Source organism: Penaeus chinensis, chromosome 11 (assembly GCF_019202785.1).
Source record: "Penaeus chinensis breed Huanghai No. 1 chromosome 11, ASM1920278v2, whole genome shotgun sequence".
In the NCBI taxonomy this organism is placed as follows: Eukaryota; Metazoa; Arthropoda; class Malacostraca; order Decapoda; family Penaeidae; genus Penaeus; species Penaeus chinensis.
The window spans coordinates 27,389,629-27,407,128 of record NC_061829.1 but is presented as its reverse complement, the minus strand read 5'-3'; the positions used below and the strand labels follow the sequence as shown (position 1 = coordinate 27,407,128).

General features: G+C 34.6%; 1 protein-coding gene across 1 annotated transcript in view; it reads left to right on the top strand.

Annotated features, from left to right (window-relative positions):
* LOC125030657 (trifunctional enzyme subunit beta, mitochondrial-like) overlaps positions 1-16,726 on the top strand; it is a 17,518-nt gene extending 792 nt beyond the window's left edge. The window contains exons 2-10 of the mRNA XM_047620841.1: positions 10,840-11,020; positions 11,408-11,595; positions 12,373-12,507; positions 13,227-13,354; positions 13,853-14,083; positions 15,516-15,665; positions 15,865-16,081; positions 16,209-16,297; positions 16,404-16,726. Coding sequence (XP_047476797.1) covers positions 10,840-11,020; positions 11,408-11,595; positions 12,373-12,507; positions 13,227-13,354; positions 13,853-14,083; positions 15,516-15,665; positions 15,865-16,081; positions 16,209-16,297; positions 16,404-16,448 — 1,364 coding nt within the window. The 3' untranslated portion in view covers positions 16,449-16,726. The remainder of the gene's footprint in view (positions 1-10,839; positions 11,021-11,407; positions 11,596-12,372; positions 12,508-13,226; positions 13,355-13,852; positions 14,084-15,515; positions 15,666-15,864; positions 16,082-16,208; positions 16,298-16,403) is intronic.
* Positions 16,727-17,500: the final 774 nt, after the last annotated feature.

The following is a 17,500-nucleotide window of genomic DNA, read 5'->3' as shown; positions in this document are numbered from 1 at the left end:
CGGATTACTGCAGGGCGACCGGAACTCCCGGAAAAATAGTCACGTCATCACATTTATCACATTACGATACTGTAAACATAGCCACAGCCTTCTTACAAATCGAGGTCTACCCCATATTATAGTTAGAGGGGCCTGAAGAATTGCAGCGGAATTCTGAAATGTGGTATGCTACTGTGAGTTTCTCTTGGTACTTTTTAAGCATTCTTGCTGTATATCACTAATGTGCAATGTGCTAGTTATGAAAGCCAGTATACTGATGAAACATTTATAATGAATCACATGACACTGGGTGTATGATATGTATGTAAATTTTATAATTAATTGAAAATGGAGACCCAATTGCAAGCCTGTGAGATCAGGCAAGAGGGTTCAGGCAAGTTAAGGGTCTTGGATATTGAATGAAGATGGAAAACTGTTACAGTACTTACACTGACTGCAGGCTCATCACCATAATAGCAACAGCTGATATCCACACTGCGCATTTAAAGGTCATGGTTATGTACACCTTTTGATAAACCTGTATATTCCTACTCAAAATATGGAAAGACTTTACTGTAAGGAAAGAGTGAAGTGGCTGTAATAAGTGAGCTACATTTATATTTTGAGATTCACTCTTCCAATATTTTATTGTAAGTGTCATGCCTATTCCCCCCCTTTAGATGGGAAAGAGAAGGCCATGCTCCTGCTGCCCCAATTGCTCTTGATCAGAGAGTTCTACCAAGAGTGACTGGACAAGGGCCCATGGGATAAGAGTTTACAAAACCTTTTCTGGTGGCTACAGATTTATGTTCATAGGGTGTTTAGTATAACAGTGTGAACTTTTTCAAAAGTGGTCTTGAAAGCATAGAAAATAAGATTGATATCTTAATGTACTGAAATGATGATAAATGCTTCGTGTGTGAAAAATTAGGTTAATTTTCCGACTATGACAATCGGGTCTTCCCTTACAATATTTATATCATCAGATTTGTTCTTGTGTGATGAGAATGAATCTGATGATAATCTCCGTCGGATTCTCCAGCCGACAATCTTGATGTGATTTAATAAGTCCCGATAGCAGGGGAGGGCATGTAGTAGATCAGGGAAATTACGGGGTAAAACAGGCTTAAATAAGCGAAATAGAGAACAGAAATGTGTAAAACAAGCACAAAAACGCTTAAAATCGGCAAATGAAACTCTACAGACATCGCCGCCACCTTTAAAATTATACGGACCGATGCGCCAATTTTCGAAAAACTCTACGGGAACCAAACCCATCATTCGGCAAAATTCTACGGGATTTCCCATGATCCAGATCCCCTGTGGTAATCGTACAATGCGTCCTAACCAATAAACCAACCTAACCTAACCCTGTGGGATTTATACACTACAATCTATATATTCCCTAGTCAGGGGGCTCTGCCCCCTGGACCCCAGTGGTATTAAATGCGCCTAGCCAGGGGGCTTTGCCCCCTGGACCTACGTGGTGATATACGCCTAGCCCCGCCTCCAGGACCCCCTTAGTAGTAAATACACCTAGCCAGGCGGCTACACCCCCTTGACCCCCAGGGTTAAACCACAAACCTTTATATAGCGAAAGATCGAACTTTTCTGCGCTTCCGTCTATGGTCAGAATTGCTTGGTTTCTAATCACTTTTTTCGGCATTTGGGGCACTTGTTGGGCTCAAATATCAGGCTTTCATTGAGAATAATGTCTATTTGTCCTGTATATCCACAATATAACTCTAAAAATGACCTGGAGTCGACGCAGCACTTAAAACGAAACATTTCTCACTGGCCTTTCTCACTGAATGGCCGCTGGATGACCTGTCAAATCTCCCGATGAACACACGCATGCGCACAAGGTTATTGTACCAAAAGACGTAAAAGAAGTATAATAAAACTAGAAGAATGCATTACATACATGAATTCGGGAAAACAGACGCTAGTAATGACAAACTAAGCCTTCTCACAAGCGCGTAGCAATAGATGGACTACTTGATGGATCGCAGTAATGAGTTACACGTCACATTTGTTTTGATCCTCGCGAGGTAAACATGGAAGGGGACTTAGAAAATGAAGGGGCGATCTTCTCTCCTCTGTATCACCCTTATTTTAGATTTGCGCACCTTTTGCCATAGATGAAAAGTGTCTTAGTTTTTGTCAAGGTATCCAGTTCACACACTTATTTTACTGTACTCTTGGTTGACATGCACGGAAAGTTTACCAAAAATTAACCCAACTACCACACATTAATGTTCTGTTCCCTGTAGGTTTTTTGTTACACAAGATGGCTCCACATTAGGGTGTTTCAATAATTGTCGATTTTCTAAAATTTGCTCGAATTCCGGGGGCAAGTTAAGAAATAGGCGCCTATGAATTTTCTGAGTTTCGAAATGTATTTTTTATTAAAATCAAAGAATATCTCGCATTCTCTGTTTTCAATTGAAAGTTTTGATAAAATTATGATTTAGACACCACATCGAATGCCAAATAACGCCCCTTTTTCTGTTGTCGGTATAACTATTTTATTTTTAAAATACCTCAATATTATACTTTTCTTTAATATTTTTGCATCTAAATTATTTCTATTATAAATTAATATTATATTAAGTTCTGTAATTGCCACAAGACTAATTTTTCAATTAGTAGGCTTGACTTCTCTTTACTTTGTCTTCTCTCCCCCCGAATCGGGCTTGGGTCGCTGAGAGCATGCTTTGGCTCTCGGACTTCTCACTTCGCTTAAATGATTTGAAGTAATATATTCTATATAACAAGAGGCTATAAAAGGAAAGAATTCTGGTAATGATTTTATTTGGAACATTATATATTGCATACAATATCATTTTCATTCTACTCTTTTGTTTACATTGCCATATCTGCGACTGCGCCGTTCTCTAGTTTCTGTTACAACAACAATTCTGTTTATGTCTTGCACATTTTTTCATGTCTCCAATCAGTTTTTCACAGATTTGATTATAGCCAGGTATTAATGAACTTTTGGGTTTCCACATATCGATTTCATGCATATCATAGGCCAAATATGCAAACTTCATATCTGTGGTCAGATGTTGGGAAATTAAATCTTTCACACTCAGATTACACAGTTTTTCTGCAGTGCAATTGTGCTTCTCCTTATTTTTGAATAGGGCTGGTGTGTATGGCCATTTTTCACGTAATCATGATCAACAGCCAAGGGAAGAAGTGTACCATCTGCATTATACAGATGTCTGTTGGTGGACGAGAAGTAGCTGCTAGGAAAGCCAAGTTCACAGCCAATCCTGGCATACCTCCTTGAAGTTTCAATAGCAGTTCTGAAAAGTTATTCCATTGCTGTTCACAGCAGAACGCCAGCACATGAAATTAACTTTTGCAAAATCAAAAATACTTCTGATTGTTCTTGGAATTTTTTTCAGTGCTTTCAGACACTTTATGGTGTTGTTCTTTATTCCAATCTTGGATTTATTGGGCAAATCACCATCACAAACTCCTTCCAGCTTGGTCAATATGATGTCAATGGTCAGGCAGATGTGTAGGAGGGAACAAAAAAATCCCAGCCACCTGACACCACTGGCAAAAGACATTTCTGCAATATCTTCACTGTTGCATATAAATGGGACTTCTGCATTGTTAGTCTGCTTCCATTTCAGTCTGTTAAATTCCCGTCTTTGCGCCTGATAATCAACACTTCCGAGTGATCCATTGCTTCCTTGTACTTTTGCATCATACCAATCTATATCTTCCTTGAGGATTTCTCGGGGTTGTTTCTTTGCCTTGAATGACACAATCACAGTTTTTGAGAATTTTGTCTTCAGTGTTACATTTCTGATGGAGTCGTAGTACTCTTTCTTTATTTTCTTTATTTTTTCTTTCATATACCAAGGTGATATTGTCTTAATGCCGAATTTGCTATACAGCACAGCAATTTCCGCCTGCAACTTGGATAAAATCTGAGATTCCGTAATAGTCAAATTATTGCATGGCAAGCTATCTTTTGAGCATCCTTTTAGTATCTGGTTACCATGTCCTTTTCAAGGCACAGTATCGAGCAAGAATGTCACTCTTCGTCAGTTGTCTAGGTGGCAAAACATCAATGGTACCCAACTCTTTCAGTATAGGTGTATCGGCACTGCGCAAACCACCACGTCGAAGTGCCATATTGCCACTGACGAGATCGTCACCACAATTTAGGCGAGCGAGTAATGTGCATTATTAAGGTAGCACAAGTTTATATGGAAATGCATAGTGACTGGGAATCTTTATGGAAGTCCCCAGGAATCATTCGCAATGACCTAAGTTACCCTATGTTTGATTCTGCCATAATGTCGAATGAACAGAAATGCTCTTCCGTGGGTCATGCGGGTCACAACCAGGCCGGCTGAGGCCGTCGCACCTCATCCCAGCGCCGGAAATGGTATTATACTTTAATCAAAAATTGTGAATAGTAGATATTTTTTGATTTGTCTAATATTTTGCATGTCGTCATTTAAGCATAGTAGGCGCCTGTTTAGCAACTTGCTGAGTGATTCTGAAAAAGTCGGATTCATTGAAACACCCTACTCCACATGTGCTCAGCCAGCAAGGAGTCTATTAGTAGGCCCTAGTGACTGATCCTAATTTCCCTATTCCATGAATTGGTTGATAAGTGCATCTTTCCTTTTATTACAATTGATATCAAGACTGTTATTACGTTACTGATGCCACAATTATTAAATTGTTATTAACCCATTTGCCCCGGATTTATGTTCTGGCCCCTGTAGTTTTTGGTGAATTTTGTTGTGTACAGATGGCTCCACATGTGCTCATCTGGCAAGGAGTCTATCAGTAGGCCCTAGTTACTGATCCTGATTTTCCCATTCCTTGAATTGGCGGAAAAATGGGTTTTTCTAATTAATACCATTGCTATCGATACTGTTATTATTGTTATTGAAGTTATGATTATTAACTTGACATTAAAATATTTTAGACAATGAAATGATACAAAAGACCCTTTCCTAAAGTGAAGGAAAAGGGTAAACAGGTGAGATAGGTAGTTCTGATAACTGGCTATTTGGTGATTAAGAACTTGTAGAGCCTTCTATGTATAAATACAATAAATAAACATGTATTACAGTGGGCACGGCCTGTATTCTTGCCACATGGGGCGAATGGGTTAAAATCTTAGTAACATTCAAGACAATGAAATGATATAAAAGACCCTTTCCAAAAATCAAGGAAAAGAATAAACATGTGAGATAGGTAGGACTAATAACTGATTAAGCACTTGTAGAGCCATCTATGTGTAAATACAATAAATAAACTTGTATTACAGTGGGCATGGCATGTAGTCTTGCCATCCGTGCCAGTTGTGCTAAATATACACCATGTATAATAGCCAGTTATTGGCAAATTAGCAGATTATACAGTTTAACCCAATCGGCACAGATAGCAAGAATACATGCGATGCCTACTGTAATACAATTTTATTTATTGTCTTTACACATAGATGGCTCTGCAAGTGCTTAGTCACCAAGCAGTCTTTTATTATCCCTACCTATATCACTTGTTTACCCTTTTCCTTGATTTTTGGAAAGTGCCTTTTGTATTTCATTCTTTTAATAACCGTTTAATAATCATAATATCAATAAGAATCATAACAGTATTGATATTAATGGTATTAGAAAAAATACATTTTCCTTCCAATTCAAGGAATGGGTCAGTGATTTAATTAGCATACAACAAGAACTGGCAAAATCCATATGTTTAATGCATAAAGTAAATATATTCAAATAACAAGCAAAATATGTGCAAACTATGTGTTGTACATGTTATAAGTCTTTACTGCTAATGTTACAATACCTACAGTATTCCTGAAAATTATTACCGTTTTGGCTCAAGTTCGTTGTCTATTATATGACCACATTTGACAGATTCTGTTCCTTCATAGTGGATGCAACAAAATCGGCAAAAAGGATTCATAGTTTCCTTATGTAATGTTTGTAGGGTTTGTAAGCTTTGTTACTCAAATGTGTTGAAAGTTTGCCCTTTAACCCAATGATGCTGGGGAAAATAAAAAAAAAAAAAATGGGGAAAATTCTGTGCTTGTTTTCTCTATTTTTTGTGATGTCCACCCATAGATGGCTCTGCTAGTGCTTAGCCACAAAGGAGTCAATTAGGAGACCTTGTGACCGTACCTGATTTGAATTGGCGGGAAAAACGTATTTTTTACTAGTGCTATGAATATTGATGGTGTTATTTTTATTATAAACATTATAATTATTTTAATGTTTTTTAACATTAGTAACAGCAAAACAAGATAATGTAAAATATTTCTTAAATTAAAGAAAAGGGTGAACGGGTGAGACGGGCAGTACTCCTAACTGGCTCATTGGTGACTTAGTACAAGTGTAGCCATTTAAGTGTAAAAACATCAAACAAGTACTCAAAGTGGGCAAAGAACGTGTCTACCCGCCGTACCTGTCAGCAAGGGGTTAAGAGTGACATCATCCCCATAGACTGAGTAGGCGGCAACAGTGGCTTGCATAACATAAAAAATAAACTTTATTTTTTTCTGTATATGTGTACATATATATATATATGTATATGTATTTATGTATATGTATTTATGTGTATATGTATTTATGTATATGTATTTATGTGTATATGTATTTATGTATATAAATTTATGGGTGTACTATATATATGTTATGTATATGTGTATATAATATCAGTAAACGTATTTATAGATATATATGGATATGTATTTAATGTGTATATATATAAGTATATGATATATAATGTGTAGAAAAAAATATTTGAATTTATGTGTATATATATGTCTATGTATTTATGAATATACTATTGACTCTGTAATTTATGTGTATATATCTGTTATGTATTTTTGTGTCTATATTTTTATTGTTTCAATATGTAATTATGTGTATATTATAATGTATATGTATTTAAGTGTATATTAAGTATATGTATATATGTCGTATATATATGTATATTATTTATGTGTGTAATATATACATATATTAAACACAATAAATACAATAATATATATAACAAATGTATTTATGTGTGTATAAATATAAGTATATGAATTATGAGTGTATATATATATGTAATGTATTTATGTGAGTAAAATTATGTAATGTATTTATGTGTATATATATATGTATATGTATTTATGTGTGTATATATATATGTATATGTATTTATGTGTATATATATATGTATATGTATTTATGTGTATATATATATGTATATGTATTTATGTGTATATATATATGTATATGTATTTATGTGTATATATACATGTATATGTATTTATGTGTATATATATGTATATGTATTTATGTGTATATATATATATGTATATGTATTTATGTGTATATATATATGTATATGTATTTATGTGTATATATATATATGTATATGTATTTATGTGTATATATATATGTATATGTATTTATGTGTATATATATATGTATATGTATTTATGTATATGTATTTATGTGTATATGTATTTATGTATATATATTTATGTGTATATATATATGTATATATATTTATGTGTATATATATATGTATATGTATTTATGTGTATATATATATGTATATGTATTTATGTGTATATATATATATGTATATGTATTTATGTGTGTGTATATATATATGTATATGTATTTATGTGTGTGTATATATATATGTATATGTATTTATGTGTGTGTATATATATATGTATATGTATTTATGTGTGTGTATATATATATGTATATGTATTTATGTGTGTGTATATATATATGTATATGTATTTATGTGTGTGTATATATATATGTATATGTATTTATGTGTGTGTATATATATATGTATATGTATTTATGTGTGTGTATATATATATGTATATGTATTTATGTGTGTGTATATATATATGTATATGTATTTATGTGTGTGTATATATATATGTATATGTATTTATGTGTGTGTATATATATATGTATATGTATTTATGTGTGTGTATATATATATGTATATGTATTTATGTGTGTGTATATATATATATGTATATGTATTTATGTGTGTGTATATATATATATGTATATGTATTTATGTGTGTGTATATATGTATATGTGTATGTATGTCTTTATATGCATATATATATATATATATACATTTACATACATACATACATATATATATAATTTTGTTTATCTTCTGCCAAAGTGCTGAATGCATGGAATCAATGGCAAATGCTTGAAGTCCAATTGCCAGACCCAACCTTGATCCCAGAACTATTGCCAGACCCAACCTTGATCCCAGAACTATTGCCAGACCCAACCTTGATCCCAGAACTATCTCCAGTCACCCAATTTGCTTTGGCTCTTTACATTGATACTCCCCAGGGCTTAGTGTGTAATATTTTCATTGGTTATATGAATACACAATAATGCTAAATGTACTTCTTAAATCATAGATTACAAATCAACAATATTAAAAAAAATTGTAGGAATTAGAATTGCAGTTCATTAAAAAAAAGTATGATGGGTCTACCATTAATTTTTACTTTTTTAGTGATATTAATAACAACAATATTTCACTTTAGAAGCTGTACGTTATTCTGTAACTAATTTTATAGTATATATTTTTACACAATAAAATTGAAAATGTAAAGCCACTCACAAAGAGAGGAGAGATCTACTCACTTATATATAGAATAGTCTGCACTGGCATAAACTAACATCAGAACTTAAAAATGTTGCAACATATGCAATTCATGGTGATTGGGTATGGGCCCAGCCTATTCTTGCTTTGCAGCTAACAGCTTCCCAAGGGCAAACAAGTATAAATGGTCTTTGCACAGATAGGTTAAGTCATAATCAGTCATTGCACAGATAGGTTAAGTCATAATCAGTCATTGCTCTTTTCTAAAAGGCACATTTTTTATCTCTAATATGGGAAATATGATGATTAGGTGCTCGAGCTCCAGGCAAGGAAAATACTGCTATTGTATTGGGGTTTAGGGTTTGGAAGGTTTTTGGTTCATATGACAAAGTTAGGGGGGGGGGGGGGTTAGGAATATATAAAGTTGTTGGTTGGGATGGATGCATTCATGTTGTAAACAATTACAATTTACATAGTTGGCAATTTTTACTCATCACTCAATTTTATACTCATTTTTCAGTGTAGCTCCTACTTATGCCTGCTCATATTCTATAAGTACAACCTCTCCTGATCCTTCTTTGTGTGCTGTGTTGTGCAGTGGTAGCGATCTCGTCTAGCAATCTTGCTGACTTGTGTTCGAATCCCTTGCCGCCAGTGGATGGTAACCCCCTGCCATTCCTTGCACACCGGGGATAATTTAGAAGCAAAATGAAACACAGCATGTCACAACAAGAATAGCCATTGTAACAAATGGAATCAAACTAGATTATAAATTATAAATTATAATTCTTATTTACTTACACAGGCATATTCATGACGAAAGGAATATTGGTATTACAAAAATAAATAAAGCATTAAAGGCATCAAAAATTTGTTTTCTTGTATTGCATGTAACATGTTACTCGTATAACATGCTAACAAGTGTTGTTGCCTCTTATATATTGATATTGAATGGGCTTTAGTATTTCAAGTGAGCGAAAAACATTTTTAGCAATTATTATAGCAGGGATTAGAGTTGAGGATGGTTAAACAATTGCCAGAGCCTCTGCGCCTTTCAACATTCTAGCAAAGGCAAACCTCCAAAAAGCATGTACTGGGATTAAGTAGTTTGTAAATATTCCAGACAATTTATAATTGAATAAGGAACTAGTGCCAAAATATATATGGTAGCAGTTTGCTTGTCTTTACGAGAGGCAATTGTTTGAAGCTTTGCCACTTCATTATTACCAAGTTCATTATTGTCAGAGATGCACTGCTCTATTTTAGAATTTCCTATTTTTCTTCACAGAAAACGAAAATTAAAGGTGTGTAATTAATCAGAAGAAGAATGTTAATCATTAAAAAAACATCTGTAATAGCCATAAGGAATGCAAAATAGTTTTAAAAGTAGAAGAATAGAAGGTAAGCCTACAGTTGCATATCACATCTACAGATCTTTGCCTCTTAGATTTGAGGACTGTGTGAAGATAGAAAAAAAAGGTAGTACCCGGAAAGAACATTACACATCAGATCAGTGGGATTTACATGTATGGACTTTATTTTGACCTAAACCCATTTTCCACTTTCTAAAGCAGACTCCTTCCATCATCACTGAGATTTACCACTGAGGCCAGATTGCTTCAAGGCATGGCAGTAACTGACAAACATAACCCCCTCAACAGCTCAGTGTTTAGATGGTATTTGCTTGCACTCTGTCATACACAATACAACCTGGTTTCAGCATATGGAATATGACCCCAAACCTCTTGATCCAAGGGAATAACGGGATTTCATACTTTGTGGCATTTCCTTAAGTAAGTCAAAGGGAGGTCTCACTGCCCATGTATTGTGGTAAAGATTAGTCTGTTCTTCAGTTCCCAGTTAATACTGAAGAGCTCATGATATAAGGGTGTGGCTTTTTCCGGGGTTGCTCTTATCTATGCACAAACTGGGAACCCAGTTTAAAATGTGGCCAGTTTCAGTATTTGATGATGTGATACAAGCTGCTTATGCCTATTTTAAAGACTTGAGCAGGAGCTTCAGATTTTTTGATTGGGAGATTTTTATTTGCAGTGGAATTATAACCTCAGAAAGACATATTGAAGTATTGAGAAATGTGCTTAGTTATAAATTTGTAACTGCATGTTTTTAATGACAACCTATTCCTTTTTAGATATTAATTAGTATTCTTTTATTTTTATACTTTTTAATTTATTAATCTATGTCTCTTGCAGTTGGGACAAGAGCCCTTGGCACATCTGCTCCCCAGCTGGCTGTGGCCAAGACAAAATCATCGCTTGCAAAACCTGGGATGAAGAACATTGTGCTGGTGGATGGAGTGCGCACGCCTTTCCTCATGTCTGGCACCCAGTATAACAAGCTGATGCCACACGATCTTGCACGACAGGCCCTCAAGTAAGGTTTAGTATTTGCATAGTAGTATTGGATTTTTTTCTTGAATTTTTTGTATATTTTTTCAAATTGAATAAGATTGTTACAAATTGTTTTTACTGCACATATTATTACAACAGTATTTTTCTTAAGTGCTTCCTGAATATGTTAGTTCCAGTTTAAAGAAGGAGCAAGGTTATAAGGTAAATGGTAAATGTCATAATTAAATAATTCATGTGAAGAAAGGAGTCTTAAAGAAATGTAGAAAAAAGGAAAATTCTATAATCTCCAGTGTTCATTTTCAAAGCTCAACAGGTAAGAGGTATTTCATTCATACAAGATAGTTATGTATCAAGTATATGTGTACAATTTGTATTATATTTCTAAAATGGAACTAAAATGGCACTTCAGAGGATTGGTGACTCGCACTGGCCTTGAAAAGACAGCAGTGGACTACATCACAATGGGCACGGTCATTCAGGAAGTCAAGACCTCCAACGTTGCCAGAGAAGCTGCTCTTGGGGCTGGGTTTTCCGACAGGATTCCTGCACACACCGTCACCATGGCATGCATCTCTTCTAATCAAGCTCTTACTACTTGTGAGTTTCTAACATTTTTACGTGATTAATAATGCTTTTTCAGCTTATTGGGAAGACTTTCTTTAGGGAACTATCACCGTCAATTTTTTTTTTTTTTTTTTTCCTGGCTGGTATTGTGTTATATATAACCAAAATAAAAAATACATTCATATTTTTTCACACCGTGTTGTTGGGCTATAAACTTTCATAATAAACAATGAAAGTCAATTGAAAAAAAAATTTAATGACATCTTTCATTTATTATCTAGAAGTTGTACTGATGATTTTTTTTTACTCCTTTGATAGTTCCAATATATGAGTCAAAAATTTCAAGAAAATTGTGCCAATATTATTCAAAATATACGTAAATATATATATATATATATATATATATATATATATATATATATATATATATATATATATAAATCGTTGATACCAAAAATAGTATACTTTTTACTCTACAAAATGTAATATAGATGAATTATGTACAAGTATTTATTGGTTTGGGCTGATGTGCAAATGATTCTGCAGATCAGAATAAAGATGTGGATGTGATAAATCAGAAACTCACAGCATATTGAAATTAGTTTATTTAAAATAAAATTCAATTCTCTTGATTTTCCATTAAACTTGTGATGATATTGATTGTCAGTTTGACCTTAGATAACTATATTTAATTTGGTAATTACAATTTTGATAAAGGCAGACTAATAATAAACCTGTCTGAATAAAAATAATGAAACTGTCTCCTTCCTTGAAGTATAATGTATAAACTTATCTTTATTTTTCCTGAAGGCGCCGGATTCATGCATGCTGGTGTGTATGATGTTTGCATTGCTGGAGGAGTGGAGTTCATGTCAGACGTGCCCATCCGTCATTCAAGGAAGATGCGAGGTCTTATGCTAAAGCTGAACAGGGCTAAGACAATGGGTGAGTGATCTATCCTTTTGGCATGTTAAGCAAGGTTCCTGCTACTGCAGTCTTCCTACTGGATCCATTTCAGCAGTGATTGTGAGACTGATTAGCTGGGATATTTTTGTCACATTAATTGCATATTATGACACAATAGTAACAGGGTTTTCCTGTGCCAAACCAAGCCATGCACAGGGGTGCATGCATACTCTACCACTCTAAACAAAAAATTAAAGATTTAGGTGAATGTTTAGGATTGGCAGTCTTGACTTTCCAGTAATTGAGGATAAAACAAGGCTTTAACCCTACCTTTGATTGGCTGTAGCCAGAACCAAACAAAAAAACACTTAAGGTTGGACAATTTGGCTGACTGCACTTAGCATGGATCTTGCCACCTGGCAATTAGACATTGTTAATGGCAAAAGAGCATAGTAAAGTATCCAACTTGTATATAGAATTTTCTTTGGCCAAACACAAATAAGGAAATTCCACCTAGTTCTAAAACTCAGTTTTCTGTACTCCCATGGTATAACCATTTCCCTCCACTTTGATTTAGCCTACTGAACCCAAAAATGAATGAAGGGGATGCGGCAGGGGCCTAGCTCGAAAATTGCTAACTAGGATTTCATCCAGATGAAGTGGGTCTGCCTGTGTAAATATACCGTGATGAAACCTTTTCAAAACCTGAGCAATACATAAGGAGTTCTACATTTGCTATATCCTCACTTTATTTACAGGTGCACGTCTAAGTTTGGCTTCCCAGCTGTCTCTGAAGCATTTTATTCCTGAGTTGCCTGCTGTGGCTGAATTTTCAACCAACGAAACCATGGGTCATTCTGCAGATCGTTTGGCTGCTGCTTTTGAGGTAAGATAATTTAAACAGGTAGATTAATTGTTTCAGTATTTTTCCTCTTAGCCCAAAGATTAATCATCATAAATTTATTGCAATGCCTATAAAAAATTGATCAATTATTGTTGTTTAAAGTCATAGATAGCGTACAAATACCTTGATACATTTATCCTCTAAGTTTTAGAATCTTGAAATGTCCAGTAATTTATTATCAGTTCATTTATTTATCTATTTGCCATATTATTACTAGTAACTTCTGCTTATTACTAAATCATTCATTTATCTGTTTATTTGTTTAATTATTGTTGTTAAAGTATTACCAAAATAAAGTTGGTGAGGTTTATGGTCAAATATTATTTCTTATGTTCATGTGAGCAGTTTCTTGAACTTCATCTTCCTAGGCCTACCAAATATTTCACATGAAATATTGACATACAGATGGTGGGGTGTAACCACCTTGGAGCAATTAAAAAGACCCCTAGCTGTTGATGACTTGACTTACTCATTCCACAGGTGTCCCGAGAAGAGCAAGATGAATTTTCCCTCCGCTCGCACACCCTTGCCCACAAAGCTCAGCAAGCTGGACACCTGTCTGACTTGGTGCCATTCAAGGTGCCAGGAGTGGATCAGATTGTGGATAAAGACAATGGCATCAGGGTTTCTACTCCAGAACAAATGGCAAAACTCCGACCTGCATTTGTCAAGCCTCATGGCACTATTACTGCAGCAAATGCATCATACCTGGTGGGTGCTATCCTAGCTTACATTTTGGGTAGTTTCCTCAAGATATTGTGTTTGCTTAAGAAAATCAGAATTTATAGATTTCTTACTCTTGGGTGCATGATTATCATGCACTCACTCAGCTTCTTATTTACTTACTTACTTACTTACTTACTTACTTACTTTACTTGCTTGCTTTTAGCATTGTTGTTTTAAGGTTGTTAAAAGAAAGAAAAAAAAGAAGAATAACTAATCATTAATTATTAGTATTATTACTGACAGTTTACCCTGGTGGCTATTGAGGTTTGCTTAGGTTTCATTGAATAATTATATAAGGCCACCCGGCAGAGCGGCCGCTCGCATTAAGCCTAATGCCTGGATTTTAAAACTTTTTGTACTCTGTGCAGAACATTGATGGCACCGTCCACCGTAGATTTATGCCATTACTTTTGTTTACACATTGATGTGTAATATTATCATTATCATTATAACATTATTAGCACTAATATTAGAAATGAGAATATCAGGTACACCTAAGGCTTCTTTTCCAATGGTTATGGCTTTATCAATTTGCAAGATGCATTTCTCCTACCTTGGTTATTTTCATGCATATTTGTACTTGTATTAGGTGTCAATAACACAACACAAAAAAATATCTGGGTTATTGCATTTCAAAATACATGTGTCTGTGTACCAGTCAAAAAATAACCAATACAGTAAAATGGGTTGCCATCAACCGCAGCCATTCCCATTGGGAGGAGCTCTGCAGTGTGCCTCCCCTCCAATCGAGACAGGTGTGGGGTCACGCAACACCCTATTTGCTACAGGAAAAGATAGCGCCAGTTATTGATTTCTTGAACCCTGAGTACTTCATGATCCATCTTTGTTTAAACAAAATTGTTAAAGTATAACCACAGTATACATGTACATGCACTCCTGACATCAGCAGGTAGTTCTGCAGCATTTATAAAAGAGGCTGTAACTTTCATTGAAATTTTATCCAGGTAGAAGGAAGATTGGGTGGAGCAGTAAGATTCAGTTGAAAACAGTAAAATTGTCAATTTTGAGTGATTTATAGAATAAAGCAGATATATTAAAGCCTTGATACTCAGTGACAACCATAGATGCTTATCAAAATATTTTATTCCTTCAAGGAAAGTGTGCTCTGCTATTGGTCAAATTTTATATCTAATATTATATGTTATACATTTCACTTTATATGAAAGAATGAAGTAGAATGTGTGGATTTCATTAGATGTTTGTGTAAGGAAGATTATTCTGCATGAATTTTTTTAGTGTACTAATTATATTATTTTTATGACTATAATGCATTTGTTAAGATAAGTGCTCAGTGATAGTATAATAATGCAGTAAAAAATAAGCCAAAGAAGTGTGCAAATGTGTTGTATTCTTTTATACATGAATGTTATAATTACAATGGTACATCTTCTTGCAGACTGATGGAGCCTCTGCTGCCTTGATCTGTACAGAGGAGAAGGCTAAGGAGATGGGATGGAAGCCAAAGGCCTACCTTCGTGACTTCACCTATGTATCTCAGGACCCCAAAGATCAGCTCCTGCTTGGACCCACCTACGCCACACCAAAGGTAATGGAATGCTAGAAGTGGAGGGTTTTCGTTGAACAATAAGAAGTATCATTATCCATCATCAGTCGTCATTTCACCTTCTCCCCTGATGTTCCCACCTATTTTTGATGGGGTTTCTTTCTACATCTTGTGTATTGATATTTTATTTTGATGAGAAAATAAGGCCTGGAATTCAAATCTTCATAATATATTACCCAAGGTTCTTGAGATGGCTGGCCTGAAACCATCTGACATTGATGTATGGGAAATCCACGAAGCCTTTGCTGGACAGATCTTGGCTAACATGAAGGCCATGGACTCTGACTGGTTTGCCAAGACCTACCAGGGACGCTCGGAAAAGGTGGGGGCTCCTGACATGAGCAAGTTGAACAACTGGGGTGGCTCACTGTCTATTGGACATCCATTTGGTGCCACAGGTGAGTTCTCAAGAAATTGTGTTGGGAAGTTATTTCTTTGAAAAAGGTCTTAAAAATTTCATTTTTATATACAGTTCAATTTGTTTTCTATAGTGTCAAATTGCACTGATGTATCAAATAATTGCAGGCGTTCGTCTCCTGATGCATGCTGCTAACCGCCTTGTGAAGGAAGATGGCCAGTTTGCCTGCATCACTGCCTGTGCTGCTGGTGGTCAGGTAAGGACATTTGATAGAAAAACAAATGAAAGAAAAAAAAAAAACCTTGAGAAAGATACATTGGAGCAATTCCTTTTCCAAACTTTTCCAATATTACTTTTTTCAGGGTGTTGGTATGCTGGTGGAGCGTTATCCAAATGCAACTGTGTAAAGCAACTAAGAAATAGTCCACTTCCCACCCAGTGATACATGTTGCTGTGGATTGCTGTGCAACTTCTTGTGGGAAATGACTGATCTAAATATATTTTTTGTATTAGTCTTCTATTCCTGAACGGAGAACCTGCAACGATCAATGCAAATCTATATAGTTCTAAGCCTTCTCTGTAATGTATTAGCATCCAGCATGAATATTTATATACTTTTTAAAAGAATTATATTATTTTTCAGGTGTAAATTCTGTATTATAATAATCAATAAATTGTTACTATACACTGTTTATAATTTCATCTTGTGCTTTTGATCATCCTTGCATTTTCCTCATTAAAGGTAGTTGCTTGAACAGCTGGTTTATCTTCATGGTGCAAATCGGTCATTTCAGAGATGTGATAAATTAGATGCAGAATTTTCATGTACATGTTTATATATATCAGAAACCTATCTACACGATTTTCACCAGTTAAGGGCAGGATTTCAGAATTAATGACTCTACTGAGCCAGATGAAATATAATGTAATATATTCCTCTACAGGCGACAATATATAGACTAAGAAATCCCTGCATGAATTACTTTATACCTTAAATTGTACATAAAGAAGAAAAGTCCTAACAGTTGCTTAAAAAAAGTCTTCAACATTCTTATAAGCAAATGGGTTATGGGTTACAGGCCATTTGTTTGATAACCTGGTCTAGAAAATATTAAATATTTGTGTAAAATGAAATGCAGTGTACAATCTGCAATTTAACCATTGAATGAATATGAATTTATTTTACAATTCTATAGGATATATGTACACAGCATAAAAAAAATGAGTAGTTGCAGTAAAAATTGTACTGTTTCCTAGTCATTTCCTTATTAATTTTATCATAACAGGCTTCATACGTTTTGCAGTTCATTCGTCCAAAGTAAAATGCTACTGTAATTTGCCTTTACGGACACCTGTTTAAACACTGAAACAAAAAAGTCGTAAAATTGACTTTCTCATATAATCTAGGGATGACGTTAACATAATTCCTAGTCTAGACTAAAATTTAAACTATTTTTAA